At 36.9% G+C, this 18,295-nt stretch overlaps 1 protein-coding gene across 1 annotated transcript; it reads left to right on the top strand.

Annotated features, from left to right (window-relative positions):
• Window positions 1–985: 985 nt before the first annotated feature.
• Window positions 986–15,814, top strand: tbx19 (T-box transcription factor 19). Its single transcript, XM_062998112.1, has 8 exons — window positions 986–1,218; window positions 4,929–5,193; window positions 8,059–8,193; window positions 10,556–10,617; window positions 12,556–12,617; window positions 12,705–12,884; window positions 14,295–14,430; window positions 15,487–15,814. Exons 1-8 carry the CDS (start codon window positions 986–988, stop codon window positions 15,716–15,718), a joined length of 1,305 nt encoding a protein of 434 aa, XP_062854182.1. The 3' UTR covers window positions 15,719–15,814.
• The last annotated feature ends 2,481 nt before the right edge of the window (window positions 15,815–18,295 follow it).

Below are 18,295 nucleotides of genomic sequence, written 5' to 3'. Positions count from 1 at the left end.
AGCAAAATAGTTAATAACCATAAGAGAAATGTTGCTTGGTCCAAAAACGCACTAAAGGATTTTTGGGAAATGAAAAATTATTCTTAATCAATGGTTAAAAATTCATGTTAAATAACTAGGTTGGTGCTTTTATTATTAGTGAGTATTATGTGGAGTGTATGTGTGCATTTATTAATTAGACATTAAAATAAAACCCCACATTGTAGCCTGAACGTTTTTATTTATAGGAAGATGTTCAAGAAAAATATCGTGAGTCCAAAATGTTGGTGTCACAGAAGTAAATAACTCCCATCTTTTTTTTTTCTTTTTTTTTTTTTACTAATTATCATTTCTGTCCTTCGTGACGCCAAATGTTTAAAAGCCGCAAATTAAATTATCTTTATAAAATAAAATAAAAAATCATTGGTTAATCTATAGATAAAAAATAATATGTTAAGTGTTCTTTTTTCTGGAACCGACAATGTCCCAAAAACACCGATCTATCACCACACTAATAATAGAAATTGCATCAGCACAACTGTGACTTGCTTACTTGATTCTGCGAATAATTTGTTGATGTAAACTGTCTCTCAGGTTTGGGCATTATGTCCATAATTAAAGTCAAGTTGAACTGTTATACATATGTGTGCAAATGAAAAAGAGGTAAAAGCCAGTAAAATGTGTGCTGTTTGTTGTATGTCAAGAACTTATTGTTTAAAGTTCAATTGAGGAGTTGGCGATTAGTCCAAGACCACGTGACCGCAGAGTCTAAACTCGCATGCAAGCATCCTGTCCTGAGAATACAGTGCAGGTGTAGTTGGGTGCACAGTGACATAGATCATCCTGTCATTCTTACTACCGGACACCAAACTTTGCATCCAAATTACACCGAGTTTTACACAACAGCTTTCTTTTCATCGCCTCAAGTCGGGTCCCGACTTTTCCGACTTGCCCCTTTTGGTTATCAGACTTTCTAAGAGCTTGAGGTGTGCAGTGTGTGGATCTGATGAAGGCAGAGAGTGAGAGTACCGCAGGCGGTGATGCTGGTGCGGGCGCTGGTGCGGGTGGGAGCGCGTGCTGTGTGAACCGGTTGCTGCGCGCGGTGGAGAGTGAGCTGCGCGCGGGCAGGGAGAAAGGAGACCCGACTGAGAAACAGCTGTGCGTTAATCTGGAGGATGCTGATCTCTGGAGGAAATTCCGACAAGTTACCAACGAGATGATAGTCACTAAAAACGGCAGGTCAGTTTATAAGGGCGGGTGCTTTCTACTAAAGTTCTGAAACAAATGCAAAAGTAATCTACAAACTGTGAGAGTTCCACTTGAGAATTATTTATCCTTAGCTAAGAAGTGCGCATATACATCAAGTAAAATACACCTGTTACTGGCAACACTAGCAACATATTAGTTACTTATTGGTGTTTTATTAGAATTCTCTTTTTGGTACTTTATTTACCATTGTTTATGAGAGACTTTCAGATCCATTGATTTTAAGATCAAGCGTCTGACATCATTTCCATCAGATTTTAAAATTGTTAAATATCAAACTAGGCGGTGTTACGTCAAATAATTTAGTGCTGCATAATACAACAATATGCATAATAATAAGGTTTTTTTGGCCCAAATGTTTGTATTGTGGGAATGGTTATAAAAATTATAAAGTCATTGAAGTATTCTAGTTCCATATGAATGAATGAACAAAAATAAATAATGGTTGTTACGATTTTCACATTATTTTGTAATCAATTATCTGCAATACTATTTTGTAATTAATCAGCACAGTAAATAATTCTAATTTTAATATTATACATTAGAACTTTAAATAAACCTTTTTATTTAAGTTATAATAAATGCTTGTTTTCCCCACTGTGTACTTAAAATGAATTGATTTATGTCAAACACTTTATTACATTATTATTTTATTTAAATCTTATCCCTCTATATCGCCTCATCATGAAATGTTTCATGATCATGGTAAACGTTCTTATTAATAATTAGTAGATTCTTTTCCAAATGCAGTGGTTATTAATAAGAATCAAGTACACACATAAGGCAAGAATAACTATTCAAAACAGTTGCCAATGTTGCTAATTATTGCTGTATTCGACAGTTAAATCATTACATGACATTACATACATTTTTTTTAGGATTTTAAGTTTTTAAAACTGGAAAAAATGATAGCGATCAATAATAGCGACTAAAATAAAAGAATAATTAAAAATAATTCAATTACATTAGGTCTTATCAAAGATTCTTTAAGTAGAAATGTTCCAACCTGAAATACTTAATTAAATATTGAAGAGTGTCTATAAGATCAGTGGATTGGCCTAATTTATCATCATCATCATCATGTTTTAAATTTCAACAAAAATTAACATGTCAAATTAATATGAATAATTAATTATTCCCAATAACTCGATTTATACAATTAGGTTTTCCAAGAATCTCAATGTTGTTTTTAAAAAGAGGACATTCTGACTAAGATTATCCTAATTAGGATTAACTGTCATTATCTACAGACCCCATTTCCACAAAAGTTAGGGTATTTTGTAAAATGCAATAAAAAAAACTGTAATTTGTTAAGACTCTTGAATCCTTATTTTTCTGCCAAAAGTAGGGAAAAAAAGATTTCCAGTATTTTCACTGATCAACTTTACTGTGTTTTTGTAAATAGACACACATTAAGAATTTGATGCCTGCAACACACACAAAAAAAAAGTTGGGACAGAGGCAAAATAAGAGTGATAAGTGAACATAGTTTGCTTCATCAAGAAATGCAACCTGAAGCTATATTACGCAAACAGAAAGCCAAGCATCAACTCTATGCACAAACACTGCTGAGTTCTTTGAGCCCAAGCTCATCTCAGATGGACCAAAATAGGGCACAAACAAGTTTGGTGCACAGATGAGTCCATGTTGATGAGTCAGCTTGTTCTGGGGAAAAATGGACATTGAGTTTTCTGTGCCAGTTCTCTTTTTCAAAGACAAAAATGACCATCCAGAATCATGGCATGGGGGTACATCAGTATATGGTATAAGTACAACTGTGTGTTTGTGGCCACAGAGTGTGTGTGCTTGACTGCCCTGCCTGGAGTTTAGATCTGTCTCCTACTGAATGTGTGGTAGATCATGAGAAAGAGAATCAGACAACAGCATTAAAACGCATTAAAAAGTGTTGTTAATAGGAAAGATGATGAAACACAGTGCTAAATATACCTCTGAATACCTCTAAATATACCATGTACCCAACTTTTTTCATTGTGCTGCAGGCATCAAATTCTAAATGTGCTTATATTTACAAACTACAATAAAATTCAATAAAAAAAATACAATTTGTATGATTTTTTACTTTTTGTATATAGTATAGCATAACTTAAAGCTTGTAGTTTTATATTAGCCCATTAAAGCAAAAACATTTGCACTGTATATGCTATTATAAGCTAAAACAATATTTATTGTGTTAAGCCTAGCCTATACAAGCTTTGTGGGACAGTTTCATGGTGGTGCATTTTTTCTTTGCAACTTTTTTTATCTGTTTCTACTCAGGTTTCTTGTGGGTAGTCCAATTACTCCCATCTTCCAAAAAACAAAAAAAGCTTGTTAAATAAAGTTACAAAACACAACCAAATCATTGGTAGAATTTTTGTAAATAAACCTAATTATATTCCTGTATTTATCCAGCACCTTAATCAGTTTGTTATTAGGAAAATTCTTAATGGTTTAGTTTAAAATTCTACAACAAACACTTTAAAACCCATAGATTATGTCAATTAGACTTAAAATGTCTCTTATTACAGTATTGTCAAGTCAAATTAGGAACACACTTTATGAACCTAAAATATGTGGACACTTGACCATAAACTTGTTAAACAAAATATTCCAAATCTTAGGCAATAATACAGAGTCTGCTCCTGCTTTGCAGCTGTAAAATGTGGCACTTTTTTAGGAGTCTGTAGGAATTGGTGCCTGTTAGGGCTCTGTGTAAGCCACTGAAAGTTCTTTATGTCAAGAGGCGCAACACCTGGGTCCTGGGAAAATGTGTTGGTTTCCTTTCTATTCTTTTTACCTCATTGTAAAAGTGAATACGCTAACGTTCCCTAGGTGTAAGAGAGTGTATAATTAAATAAATAGCTGTCTGTTTTTTAAACAGTATTTTATTATAGCTGAATATTTAATTCATTTTATTTTATTTTTATGTTTACCGCCACTTTGTCCTGGTCAGGGTCACGGTGGGTCTGGTTTACCCAGAATCACTGGGTACAATGTAGTAACACAACCCAATGTAATATAATATAATATAATATAATATAATATAATATAATTAATATAATATAATATAATATAATATAATATAATATAATTAATATAATATAATATAATATAATATAATATAATATAATATAATATAATATAATATAAAATAAACCAATATAGTGAATTGCTGAAATCTCTTCAGTGGCTGGAAATAAAAAACACTTTGTCCGTATTTTCCCTCCTTTTTTTCTGCCTCTATCAGTCTCTCTCGTTGGAATGAAATCAATTAGACTATTTGTTATTGCTGTTATTGGCCCGCTTTATTGAAATGGGCAGTTTAATTTATTTGAATGGGTTTGTTGTTGTATTGTCGAGCTGAAGGGTGTCTTGACCATCTCTCTTTGTAGTTACAGGTCACTGATGCAGGTGGGTGTCTTTCCATTTACATGTTTTCCAATAGCCCCACTTAAAATCATTTTTTGTCCAAAAACAATCAGGTAAAAAGTGGCCAAAATGAACAGTTTTCAGCCTCTCAAATATTATGCGCATCACCATGATTGCTGTTTTGTGGATCAGACATTAAATATACTGTATAACTAAACTTTGTTTGAAACACAGTTGGCAAATGTATCTATTTATTTGCCAATATTGCCTATTGAAAGTAAATCTTCTTTATATAACAACATATCCTTTTCCAGGCGGATGTTCCCAGTTCTGAAGGTTAGCGTGTCTGGTCTGGACCCGAATGCCATGTACTCCTTTCTCCTGGACTTCAGCCCGGCTGACGGGCACCGTTGGAAGTATGTGAATGGCGAGTGGGTGCCTGCAGGCAAACCTGAACCCCACAGTCACAGCTGTGTCTACATCCATCCAGACTCCCCCAACTTTGGTGCTCACTGGATGAAAGCTCCAGTATCTTTCAGCAAGGTCAAACTGACAAACAAACTCAACGGAGGAGGACAGGTGATCTAAAGATAATTCTAATGACTTTTTGTCCAGCTAGGAATCAGTTTAGCATTAAAGCAACTTTAGCATTAAAGAGAAGTAGTTCCACTTTGTAGTTCCAAACTTTGTTTCACACCTCCTGATACATTGTCTAAAAACTCTATTAACAAAAATATGTTTCACCCTTCCTACTTATTAAGTTAGTAAGTAATCATATAAAAGAAATGATATGCATTTAACTTTGTGGCAAAAATTTTGGCTTGATGAGAAATTCATGTTGCCTCCCAAAGCTATTACTGTAACCCCAGTGAACATCAGTGCTTGACCTCACAAATGCTCTTTTGACTGGATAGACACAAATCCCCACAGTCACACTCCAAAACTTTGAGTAATGCCTTTCCAAAAAGTATGGGCTTTTATAGCCACATACTGTAGGTGTGTGTGCATGGTGTCCACATGCTTTTGGCCATTATATGTTTGTTGTATGTTTTCTATAAAACAATCTGCTGGGTCCAAAACATACACAGCTACACCATCCCACAACCATGACCATGTTTGACTGTTGGTGTCACACTGTAAATCCTGTATTTGTTTCTGCAATACATAATGAAACCACTGATGTCCAAAATTTCATTCAGATGCTTTTTTGCATTGTCTCTAAGAATTCACAAGAGTCTGGAGTGTGTCAGTGGGAATTTGTGCCCAATCAGGCAATTTTTATGATCAGACACTAATTCCAATTCCAATATTTTCAATTTAGTCCAGAGGTGTTCACTGATGGTGAAGGCAGAGCTCTGTGCAGGACAGTGGAGTTTCTTAAACTTGTCAAACCATGTCTTTTTTTTAATGCATTTTCTCCTTTTTCTCCCGATTTTTAGCGCATCCAATTTTACCCAGTTGAGTTATGCTTCCTCTCTATTGGTGCTGCCCCCTGCCCCCTGCGATACGTGAGCAGTAGCCGACTGCATTTTTTCACCTGCATTAGCCAAGTTCATAGGCGAATCAGCCCTGTGCATGGAGAGCCACACCCTGATCAGCATTATTCCTCTACTCTGTGTAGACGCCATCAACCAGCCAGCATAGGTCGTAATTGCATCAGTTATGAGGTCCCTATCTGGCTCCCTAAACCTGTATGAACAACAGCCAAACGTTGTTCATATAGCCGCCCAGCCCAGCCAGATGACAGAGCTGAGATTCGATACAATGTATTCGAAATCCTAGCTCTGGTGTGCTAGCGTATATTACCGCTGTGCCACCCGAGCGGCTCAAACCATGTCTTTAAAGCAGTGGCACAGTCATTCCGGAACAAAAGGCCTTTCCTAAATTGTTGTTACATACAGTTTATTTTATTAAATGAATATACACCATTGTCTGTGGCACCATTGTCATATAGTACCATTGTCTGTGTAGCTGAAACACTCAAACTCAATATTTAGGGTGCCAACATATTTAGCCATATAGTGGATAGAAATAATGTTAGAGTATTAATTTAATGGTACTGTTCAAATAAATCCTCCAACATACCATTAGGTAATACCAATAAACTAATAATGAGTATTGATTTAATGGCACTACCTCAGTTGCAGTGTATGGGATTAATCTTATCAGCAAATGTTACATACTGCAGCTTTAAACGTCTGGTATGTTAGTGCCCCTTCTTTTTGAAAATTGTAGGAGTATTTGTTTTTTATTCACACTGTTCACCTTATTCTTTCTGAGATGTTTTTATTTTGTTATTGACGTCTTTGATTTTCTACCTTCCTTCTTTCTCAACTTTTCTTAATTTTCCAGCCCAGTATTATAATTATACAAATACATTTAAAAGAACAAAGGACCATTATGTCTATACATACACTGTATTGATATTGTGTCTATGCATATACCTGTGTACACATGTTCTATCCTGTACCTTAATCTGGCCTGTCAGTCATCAGGCCGCTCTTGTACCCAGACAGAGCTCAGGAGCTTTTAGGAGCCTTGACTTGCCTCTAATCATGCCGTCTGCTGCGGTGGGGAAATATCAAGTGTGCATTTATACAATTAGTGCTCCCTTCGGCATCCACTTCACCTACGGAGCCCCTTTGTTCGGCAGGGACTGCATGTAAACAGGAATAAACAGCTCTTAATTGCCACTTTCGCCGATTAATGCACTTCCTGCCGTTCAGACGGAGCACGCTCTACTTCAGCCTGTCATCTGGGGCTTTCATTTGAGGCCGGCGAGAGGTGCTCCAGCACGCTCCATTCGAGTATGACTCCTCTGCTAAATTATCGCCGGTATTAACATGAGCCCCCCTTCCCCACCAACCCACCTCACCTGCTCCCCGTATCACCCCACCACCACCCTGTCTGCCCCATCCTCCTCTCCTCTCCGCAGCTCCAATCCCTTTCTCAGGCATTTTAAAATGCAGTGTTGGCAGTAGAGCGGACAGTGAGAGAGAATCAGCTCTAAATGAAATAATTGCAGTGGTTAGTTGTACATTATGGTAATTACCTGTGTTTTTCTATGCAAAATAAATTTAGCCATCAGTCCTTAGATGTTTCAGGAGCAGAAAAAGGGGAAAATTTAAAGAAAAAAAGCTGGAGGGTGAGAAAAGCATACAAAGCCTATTCTATGTACTGGTGAATATTTGGCCCTCATTACTCATCGGCATGTAAAAGGTGAAAAAAGCCGTCAATTAAAATATAAAAAACTCTTGAATTTTGGGTGTTTTTGCTCTTTGGTGGATTGTTTAGTGTCATCACAAGGTACAGCAATCATCATTGTTTATATAGGCCACATATAGTGAATACATGTTCTAAATATTTATTGCAAGAGACTTTGAATTGTTCAGTAAACCAATCTGTTTTTAACATCTCTGGCCACTCTGTCTCTGTCTGGTGTAGATCATGCTGAACTCTCTCCACAAATACAAGCCACAGATCCATATTGTACGTGTGGGTGGCAGCCACAGGATGGTATCCAACATCTCCTTCACTGATACCCAGTTTATCGCTGTTACAGCCTACCAGAACGAAGAGGTCAGATCTGTCTATACACATCAATCAGTCAATTAATAAGTCTATGAATGAATCAATCAATCAAACAAACAGTTAACCAGTCAATTAATAGATCAGTCAGTCTTTAAATCAGTAAATGAGTCAATTAATAAGTTCATCAATTAGTTAGTCTAGCAGTCAATCAGTCTTGCACTTAATAAGTAAGTCAATTAGACTAGCAGACAGTTAGTCATTTAATCAGTTAGTAAGTAATTCAGTTAGTCACTAAGTAATTTAGTCAATTAATTTAGATAGGTAATAAATCAATCAGAAATGAAATCAACCAATTAGTCTGTCAGTCAGTCAGTCAATCAGTTAAGCAGTCACTCAGAAACTCAGTCAGTCAGTCACTCACTGTAATACATTACTTGGACAAAAGTATTGGGATACACCTCTTAATCATTATATTCAGATGTTTCATTTAGTCCTATTGCCTCCTGTGTATAAAATCAAGCACCTAGCCATGCAATCTGCCTTTACAAAGATTTGTAAAAGAATGAATCGTTCTAAAGAGCTCACTGAACTCGTTCTTTCCATCTTAGGTATTCCATGACCAAATGTGAGAGGCATTATTGCAAAGTAGAAATGTTTCGGAACCACAGAAACTCAGCTTTGAACAGTGGCGGCTGCTGGTCTTTTAAAGAGGGGAAGCTCATTGTCGGCTTACATCATAAAATTTGTCAATTTATTTATACATAAATTCTGCCCTCCGTTCCTTTTCAGGAAAATGGCCTGTGATCCTATCGTACCAAGTAGGCGTCTTTCCCAGGGACTTGACCAGTGTCCTGAAACAAATACTATGAGTGTGTTTTGTTTACACAATGAACAATGGAAATGGTCAAGTAATTTCACCAAGCAAATACCAAGAAATGGATTGCAGTTTGTCTGTCGACTTCACTCGCAAAATCCGCGATGGGATTTATCCAATGATCGGCGAGTTTCGAAGCAATGAAAAAAACTTTTCCATGCAGTCCCATTGAAGTGAATAGACGCTCAGCTTCTTTGGGCAAATGCATTGACGCTGCGGGAGTTAACAAAATGGAGTCAGTCGATTTGTGATAAGTAGCTGATTCTGAACGAACTCGTCTTCGAGATGAACGTGTTCTAACGCATTAACACAACTGTATATATTTGACCATTTAATTTTTGACATTTTAGGGGAAGCTGAGCTTCCCTTGCAGTCTTGGGGGAAATGCCACTGGCTTTGAACTGGCAGATCACATAGTTACAGAGCAGGGTCGCCAACTGCTGAGGTGTATAAGGCATAAAAGTTGCCAACTCTTAGCTTACTTCATAAGTGCTGGTTTGCAAACCTCCTCATGCATTAACATCAGCACAAAAACTGTGTGCTGGAAGCTTCATTGCATGAATTTTCAATGCCGGAGTTGGATGGAGTGGTGCAAAGATTGCCACTACTTGAGTGGAGCAGTGGAAAGGGGTTCTGTGGAGTGATTAATCACTCTTCTCTATCTGACAGTCTGATGGATGAGCCTGGGTTTGGCAAATTCTAAGAGAATGTTACCTGCCTAGATGCATTGTGCCAACTGTAAAGTTTGGTGAAGAGTGCATAATACTATTGGGTTGGTTTTTAGAGGTTGGCCTAGGCCCCCTCCAGTGAAGGGAAATGTTAATGCTTCAGCATACCAAGACATTTTGACAATTGCATGCTTCCAACTTGGTGGGGACAATTTGGGAAAGGGACCTTTTCTGTTCCTGCATAACTGTGCACAAAGCAAGGTTTTTAAAGGCATGGTTGGGTGATTTTGGTGTAGAAGAACTTGACTGGCCCACACAGGACCCTGACCTCAACCCCATTGAACTCCTTATGTTTGGGATTATCTAGAACGGAGATTAAGAGCCAAGCTCTCTCCTCCTCTCGTCCAACATCAGTGAGTGACCTCCCAAAAGCTCTTCTGGATAAAGTGTAGGTGTAATGTGTAGGTGTCCCAATACATTTGTCCGAGTAGTGTACAAAAGAAAGTGGGCTTAGAGTACTTGAGGTGCATTTTAACACACCCAAACCAGCTTAATAAAGCATGACAGTTAGGCCAAATGTGGTGGACAGGAGTAAAGACTTTAGTTTGTATAAAATGTCGGAATAATTACAAAAAAGAACATAATTTATATTGTACAGCAGTCTATTAAGCTAGCCCACCACTGCTGGGATCCAGGTTTAAACCTACACACATAGTTGCCTATTGTCTGCCGTGGGGGAAGGGAGCTAAAGCTCTATAACTGGGTGCTCCACCATCAACATTGTGTACATTGTGTGTGTGTGTGTGTGTGTAAAAATATATACACACACACAAATATATTAAATATGTTTTGTCAACCTTTACAACAGATAACTGCTCTGAAGATAAAATATAATCCCTTTGCAAAGGCCTTCCTGGATGCTAAAGAAAGGTAAAAGTATTTATTAATTTTATAAAATGTACACATTGTGTAAATTTTTTAACTGTTTTTCTTATGTAAAGAAATGTTGTCTTTCAGTGAATTCTCACTGTACCAATGCGTTCCTCAGTCTATTATATCATATCAAGCATTAGCGCTAGTCAAGCTAGCAAAACAGTGCGAAATCATTGGTGATTAGCAGACAATTATTAATCGTTTACGTGGGAAATTGAGTGAGGGTATGAGTAAGGAGCTTGTTGGAGAGACAGTGTGAAGTGAGGGTGAGATATTTGGAGGGGGTGTGATGAAGAATGTGTGAGGTGTAACACACCGGTGATTATTATTAACAATGATTACTCATATGCTAACAGTTTTACCATTATTTATCAATGAGTAATGCAAAAAATAGTAATGCTCTTACTGGATTGTGAGATCTTTGAACTAACATACCAGCCACAGCAACATCAAACATGCTGGTTTAATTGGTTTATGTTATTGATTAATGCATTAATATTAATTAAATAACTTTAACAGTTTGATGAAACTCACAATACTTTATGGCTTCTGCAGCTAATTTAAACAAAAAAGGGCGAATCTCATGTTTAGCCATTTTGGGCATACCCTGATTTAGTCAAAGTCAAAGTGAACTTTATTGCCATTTAGACTACACAGCTAGGAGTGCACAGCTGAACTTAATTTAACTGAATTTAATCAAAAACAAAAGAAATAAATATAAGGGCTAAATAAAAAAAAAATAGGGGTCTATGGCTAAGTAGCACTTAAGAGAAGGCAAATCAAATTGGTTTTCTCACATATATTACCAGGTTAGTGCGAAAAAAATAATTATTAATAAGCAAAAAAAAATTTTTGTCTATAAGCAATTTGTTTTGTCTACAAGCAATTTGTTTTGTCTATAAGCAGTTTGTTTTGTCTATAAGCAATTTATTTTGTCTATAAGTAATTTATTTTGTCTACAAGCTATTTGTTTTGTCTTTAAGCAATTATTTGTTTTGTCTACAAGCAATTTGTTTTGTTTATAAGCAATTTGTTTTTGTCTACAAGCAATTTGTTTTATCTATAGGCAATTTGTTTTGTCTACAAGCAATTTGTTTAGTCTATAAGCAATTTGTTTAGTCTATAGGCAATTTGTTTTGTCTACAAGCAATTTGTTTAGTCTATAAGCAATTTGTTTTGTCTACAAACAATTTGTTTTGTCTATAAGCAATTTGTTTTGTCTATAAGAAATTTGTTTTATCTATAAGCAATTTGTTTTGTCTACAAACAATATGTTTTGTCTATACGGGACAGTGGTAGCCTAGTGGGTAGAGCTCTGGGCTATCAACCGGAAGATTGGCGGTTCAAATCCAGGCTCTGCTATGCAGCCACTGTTGGGTCCTTGAGCAAGGCCCTCAACCCTGTCTGCTCCAGGGGCGCCGTATGATGGCTGACCCTGCGCTCTGACCCCAGCTTCCAAACAAGCTGGGATATGCGAAGAAAGAATTTCATTGTACTGTACACCTGTATATGTATATATGACAAAGTAGTATATCTTCTTCTTCTTCTTCTATAAGCAATTTGTTTTGTCTACAAACAATTTGTTTTGTCTACAAGAAATTTGTTTAGTCTATAAGCAATTTGTTTTGTCTACAAGCAGTTTGTTTTGTCTATAAGCAATTTGTTTTGTCTATAAGCAATTTATTTTGTCTACAAGCAGTTTGTTTTGTCTATAAGCAATTTGTTTTGTCTATAAGCAATTTGTTTAGACTATAAGCAATTTCTAATTGTCTAATAATGATGAAGTCTTTATAACAGTGCTACAGAATTACAAGTCAGAATTCATGCTACTAAATCTCTTCTAGCAAATATTTAAGTTGTACTCAAATCTGACTGATACTGATAAAGGTTTACTTCTGCTTGGCAGTTTAATGATAAAATGTCTTCAATCTGCAGGAGCCATCCCAAAAACTTCCTAGAACCCCCAGCTGAGAATCAACATGTTGGCATACCACACTGTGAGTGTCAGCTTTAATGTCAAGACAAATAATATAAGATCTGCCTAATTGCACCAAAATCTTACCTGAATCTTCTACATTTTAAAGGTGGTTGGTATATTTCCAATCCAGACACCTTTTGTACCTCTGGAAGTGGAAATTTTCCATACCCAGGTGGGTTACCCCTTGCCCCTCACCATGGGTACAAACATTATTCAAGTTTGCACGGACATCGAGCCACACCGTATCCACCTCCCTATCTGCACCACCACCGCAGCCACAATTCAGGTAAAGTGCACTCAAATAACACTTGGGTAAAATGCATGTGTACACAAAAAAGGCAATTTTGGAATTGGTTCGTTGAGATCTTTAAAATTGGCCTCTCCAAAAAAATATTATCTGGCATAATATGTTCAACCGCAAAATAACCTCACAGTGAGTAAGTGCATACATTTTAGCTAGTGTCTCTGTTTATTTGGTAATGCTTAATGGTATATTATTGTTAATATTGCCTCAGCAACTGTCAAAGCAAGCACCCTTCAGACAAGACAGTAAGCAATATTTTATTTATTCAACACCATTTTACTAACAGCTGCATCCTAATAATGGTGCAGTGGGTCCGGAGCCTACCTGCCTGCCTCACTCACTAATTCACTCACACAGTCATCAATTGTACACCCACAAAGAATAACTGTATGGTAGGTGCAGCTTATAAAATAATTAGTGAATGAAGATATTTGATAGGTGTACCTAATAAATAATATGCTGAGTGAATATTAACAATAAACTCACAATTATGCATTGTTCTTTTTGCAGTGCAAACAACTTTTAATTATTTGAGAGATTTTATGATAAATTACATTACATTACATATTTTGTTAAGAAGTTCAAAAAGAAAATGCAAAATTGCAAATAATTCAGGTCTTTCACCATCTACCATACATAATATTGTAAAAAGATTCTGGGAATCGGGAGAAATCTTAGTTCATGTAGGGAAAGGCCAGAAATGGCTGTATATATAACTGTTTGTTATCTTTAAGTCCCCAGATGGCATGAGAAATCATGCTACTTTGATAAATATAGTTAAATTATACTTAAAACATAGATAAATTTACTTTGGTAAATTGTTGTCACTTAACACAGTCCACTGCTGCATTAAGAAATGCAACCTAAAACTGTTACACGAAGAGAAAGTCATACCCCAATTCTATGCAGAAATGTAGCTTTGAGTGCAGAGTAAAAGTACTGTGGTCAGGTGCATCCACACTTTACCTTGTTTTCTGGAAAAATAGTCGAGGTCTCTCTTCGTTATTAGCTAAAGGTGCACATGTGTCAAACGTCTGCACACAGCATGGGTGACTTGCACATGTGTGAAGGATGATGTGGAGGCATAAAGCATATATTAGTGTTTTTAGGAGATATGTAGCTTAGGTATAGGAACTAGCAACAACTGCAATGATCTATTTAGTTTATGAGTAAAATTGACCTTAAACTGTGGATTGGTTTGTGAACAGATTCAGTCTGATTCACTGGTATATGAGTCTGTAAACTGACACAGCACAAAACTTGCATTCAGCCACTAAAACGGATTTAAGTCTGAGACCAGAAGTTCTTTAATGTAAATGACTCACTAAACCTTTTGATTAATTCCAAAGCTCACCTCCACCACATCATCTAACTGTCCATGTCTCTTTGCAGTCTCTCTGTCAGAAAGTCTGAGTCCAGGTGCTCTGCAGATGTTTTCCAGTCACGAGAGCTGGACAGGTGTTTCTCCTCCTGGTCCAGCTGCCATGCTGTCAGTACCATCTGGCAGAAACTCACCCGGTGTCAGCAGGTCAGAACAAACACAGCAAAGCAGCAATCACCCATTATTCCCCGATTGCACTGAAAAACAGTAATGCTTAGCAACAGACTGGATCATGAACTTGCTGCTTATTTTCCTGCGCTGATCAACACAACATGTTTTTCTAAACATAATGCTCTAAATAATGAATAGCTTGCATGTTTCCTAGTCAATCACTTTACAGAATTTTATTGAAATCAATAAACAAGTTGCTGCTCAGGTGGCGCAGCAGTAAAACACCAGTAGAACAGTAGAACATCAGAGCTGGGATCTCGCTGGGATCTCGAATACATTGTATCGAATCTCAGCTCTGCCTGCCAGCTGGGCTGAGTGGCCACATGAACAACGATTGGTCTGTTGTTCAGATAGGGGTGGGATATTATAAGCTAGGGTCTCTCTCATAACTGATGCAAGTGCAACCTCTGCTGGCTGATTGATGGCGCCTGCACAGAGACGAGAAAAGAGTGCTGTCAGGATGTGTCTCTCCATACACAGTGCTGATCCGCATTGCACTCGTCAAAGTGTAGGTGACAAAATGCATACGGCTGCTGCCCACGTGTTGGAGGGGGCATGGGTTAGCTTCGTTCTCCTGAATCAGAGGCGGGATCGGCATTGGTGGAAAGGAAGCATGACGCAATCAGGCAGTTGGACGCACTAAAAAGGGAGAAAAAGGGGAGAAAATGCATTAAAAAATCAATAAACAAATTAGTTTATTGATAGTAAATTAAACTATTGGCTTGATTGTGGCTAGCCCAGAAGAATTTATGCACTGGCAAAAACAAAACTGATTAAGGGGGCTCTATTACGCTTACACCTTGATGAACTGGTGGCATGTCTTGGGTTGGTTCTTGCCTCATGCCTAGTGTTTCTGGAAACTGGATCTGCCACAACCCTGCCCTGATAAAAAACTAAAATGAAATGAAATAAGTGATTCTTACTTACTGTACCTTAAATAATAACTAACAAACAACAAAATATTGTGTTTTCAACTGTAAAAATGGGAAAAACACGCATGGTGTAAATATATTCTTGTTTTTGGTTTTACAGTCAGTACCCTTGCTTGTGGACAGTGAGCAGTTGTAGTACGTCCTCCACCCCACCTGGGGCCCCTGTAAACTCCATTCATTGCCAGGAGGATCGAGCTGATGTTGGGTCCACTTCTGCATCTCCATGTTCACTGCTGCAAGTACCTGCAAGTGCAGAAGCCATTTCTGATCAAAACAGTCAAAACAGGGTGGGTGGGGCTAACTGGCCTGCTGGCTCCACCCATTCATTTTAAACTGCATTTCTGAAAAAATCCTGCCACATACGAAATGTACAATATATTTTATGTGTGTTAAGTGTTTATTACCAGAACTGATCACAGTTTCTCAAATACAACCATTTTTAAATAGTAAAATATCATACATATTATTGGCTGACTGGACATAAGAGAAATCGGTAGAATATGTATAAAGTTGAAAACAATAGTAGCAGAATTTTGTTATTTTTGATGTTTGGTGTTAATTAATTAATTGTTGATTCTCATTTTAGTTGTGAAGTACCAATGGATGTACAGTTGTTCCCCACTGCAAGTAGTGGGGAATTTGATTTCGACAGACCGCTGTCATCTTGTCACCAAAACAGATGATATTAGACCAAAAGTTCTTGTGATGACAAAATGACTTAAATCTAAATATGATGTGATGAAACATTTGTTAAGACAAATAGCAATACCACGTATGGTCAGAAACTAAAAGTGGGCTACAATATTTTGGGTATTTTTGTGTTAAGGATTAAAATACGGACCAATTTCATGTACATGGATTTACTACTGAATGTCCTTTTAGACCAGGATTTGGATTAGAAAACAGGTCCTTTATGGTTCTTTTGACACAGATGCAGCAACAGCAGTGGCAAAACCTGACTGTCAGCTACACACATACACATCGGTGGTATGACCTGATCAAATCTGGATAACTAAGATAAAAACTAGTATGTCTGGTTAAAAACTAAACACTTGACAAAGCTGTGAAGCAGTGTGCTCTTTTATTGGGTGTTAAGTGACATCTGAGCCATTAAGTGCTATTTTATTATATTATAGAATTTACACACTTTGGTTAATTTGACAATAGTGCAACAATGGTTAGTGCATGTTTTTGTAAAATACATTTGTATACTTTGACTAAATATATTTTCATTAAAAGTTTAAGACCACTGAACAACCTTGGAATACATTTAGATGTTACTTGTGAGCCAGATCTTTTTGTCCAACTTTAGTGTCTGAACGCACAAATGCTCTTTTGATTGAATAGACAAATTCCCACAGACACACTTCAAAATCTTGTGGAAAGTCAGAAGAGTTAAAACCGTTATATCTGTAAAGAAGGTCAACTTAATATTGATGCCTATGGTTTTGGGAATTGCAAAACAAGCTCATATTCAAGTGGTCTTATTCTTGATTGATCTCTTTTTATTCAGCCTTTGTCTTGGACTTGATAAAATGGTCTTGTCTACAGCCTTACCTTCAGGACTGGATTGGAGCAAACAAATATTTAGACCTTTATGTCAATGCTGTAATTTTACCAGTTAAGTGGTAATTGTTTATTTAAATGTAAAATACAGTGGGAAGTTTAACCTTAAACGATAAATCAAGAAAAAAAATCAGTGTATGCTGCTTATTACTGTAATAATGTTGCATGTTAGTGTAAGTACATCAATGAATATATAATTCAATGTACAATCTAAGCTAAGCTACTGTGTACATTTAATTCTGCATAGTTAATAATACTGCAAATTGTGCTTGACAAACAATAAAAGTACTGATTATTCATTCATTTCCACTAACTGTTTTTTTTTCTGGTCGTGTTCATGGTGTGTCCAGTAACACATCAAAAACACATCAACATGCTGCAATCAGGTACAACTCTGATTGACACTTTGACCAACTTTGACCAAATTTGTTGCTATTTTTTAAGAATGGTCCACATTTTCCCAAAAGGGTTATGATTAGGACTTTGGGTAGCACATTTTACAGCCTGAGTTTTAAGCCCAATTAAATTATTCTAAAAGCAAGTCACTGACCTGTAAGAAATTAGAGAATTGTAGAAATGAATACATTTTAAGTAATCATTGTTCTGTCAACTTTCTTCAATCCACTAATTAAACTTTTCTTCACCAAAATACAAGCAATTGCAATACTGGCCAAGTAACTCAAGTTTGTTTTATCTGACCACAAACCACTCTCAGCCAGAAGGCCTTTTTTAAATCTGTGTGATCATCAACAATGTTTCCAAGATTTGAAGGTCCAGAACCTGGAACAGAAGCTTCTTTCTTGCACAGCAGCATTAACCCATGGCAAAGTAAATCTTGCTTGATTGTGGGCAGTGTTTTTAGCAGCTTCTTAAGCAGCTTATTTCTTAAAAACCTATATTTGATGGTTTTTGTAGTTGACTAATAAGACAAATGAACTGTCAGCATGAGCTGGCCATGGCTGGACAAAGTGACATTTATTTTACTATTTATTTACAGACAATTGCTTGTACAGATATTTGCACCTGATGCTGATGTGAAATGGCTCTTAGTGACAGTCTAAGCAGCTTGATCTGATACAAATGCCTGTGGCTCAGTCTAAATGTCAAAGCAAAACTAGCCCTATTATGTTTGTTTGTTTGTTTATTAGGATTTTAATGTCATGTTTTACACTTTGGTTACATTCATGACAGAAACGGTAGTTACTCATTACACAAGAAGCACCCGGAGAAAACCCACACGGACACGGAGAGAACATGCAAACTCCACACAGAAAGGACCCGGACCTCCCCACCTGGGGATCGAACTCAGGACCTTCTTGCTGTGAGGCGACAGTGCTACACAC

Source organism: Trichomycterus rosablanca, chromosome 6 (assembly GCF_030014385.1).
Source record: "Trichomycterus rosablanca isolate fTriRos1 chromosome 6, fTriRos1.hap1, whole genome shotgun sequence".
In the NCBI taxonomy this organism is placed as follows: domain Eukaryota; kingdom Metazoa; phylum Chordata; class Actinopteri; order Siluriformes; family Trichomycteridae; genus Trichomycterus; species Trichomycterus rosablanca.
This window is presented reverse-complemented; position numbering and strand designations above follow the sequence as displayed.

Bases quoted from the DNA above. Each gene is read 5' to 3' on its own strand.
- tbx19 (XM_062998112.1), top strand. From the start codon at position 986: ATGAAGGCAGAGAGTGAGAGTACCGCAGGCGGTGATGCTGGTGCGGGC. The intron at 1,219-4,928 runs GTCAGTTTATAA...ATCCTTTTCCAG, and splicing joins ATAGTCACTAAAAACGGCAG to GCGGATGTTCCCAGTTCTGA. The intron at 14,431-15,486 runs GTCAGAACAAAC...TTGGTTTTACAG, and splicing joins AACTCACCCGGTGTCAGCAG to TCAGTACCCTTGCTTGTGGA.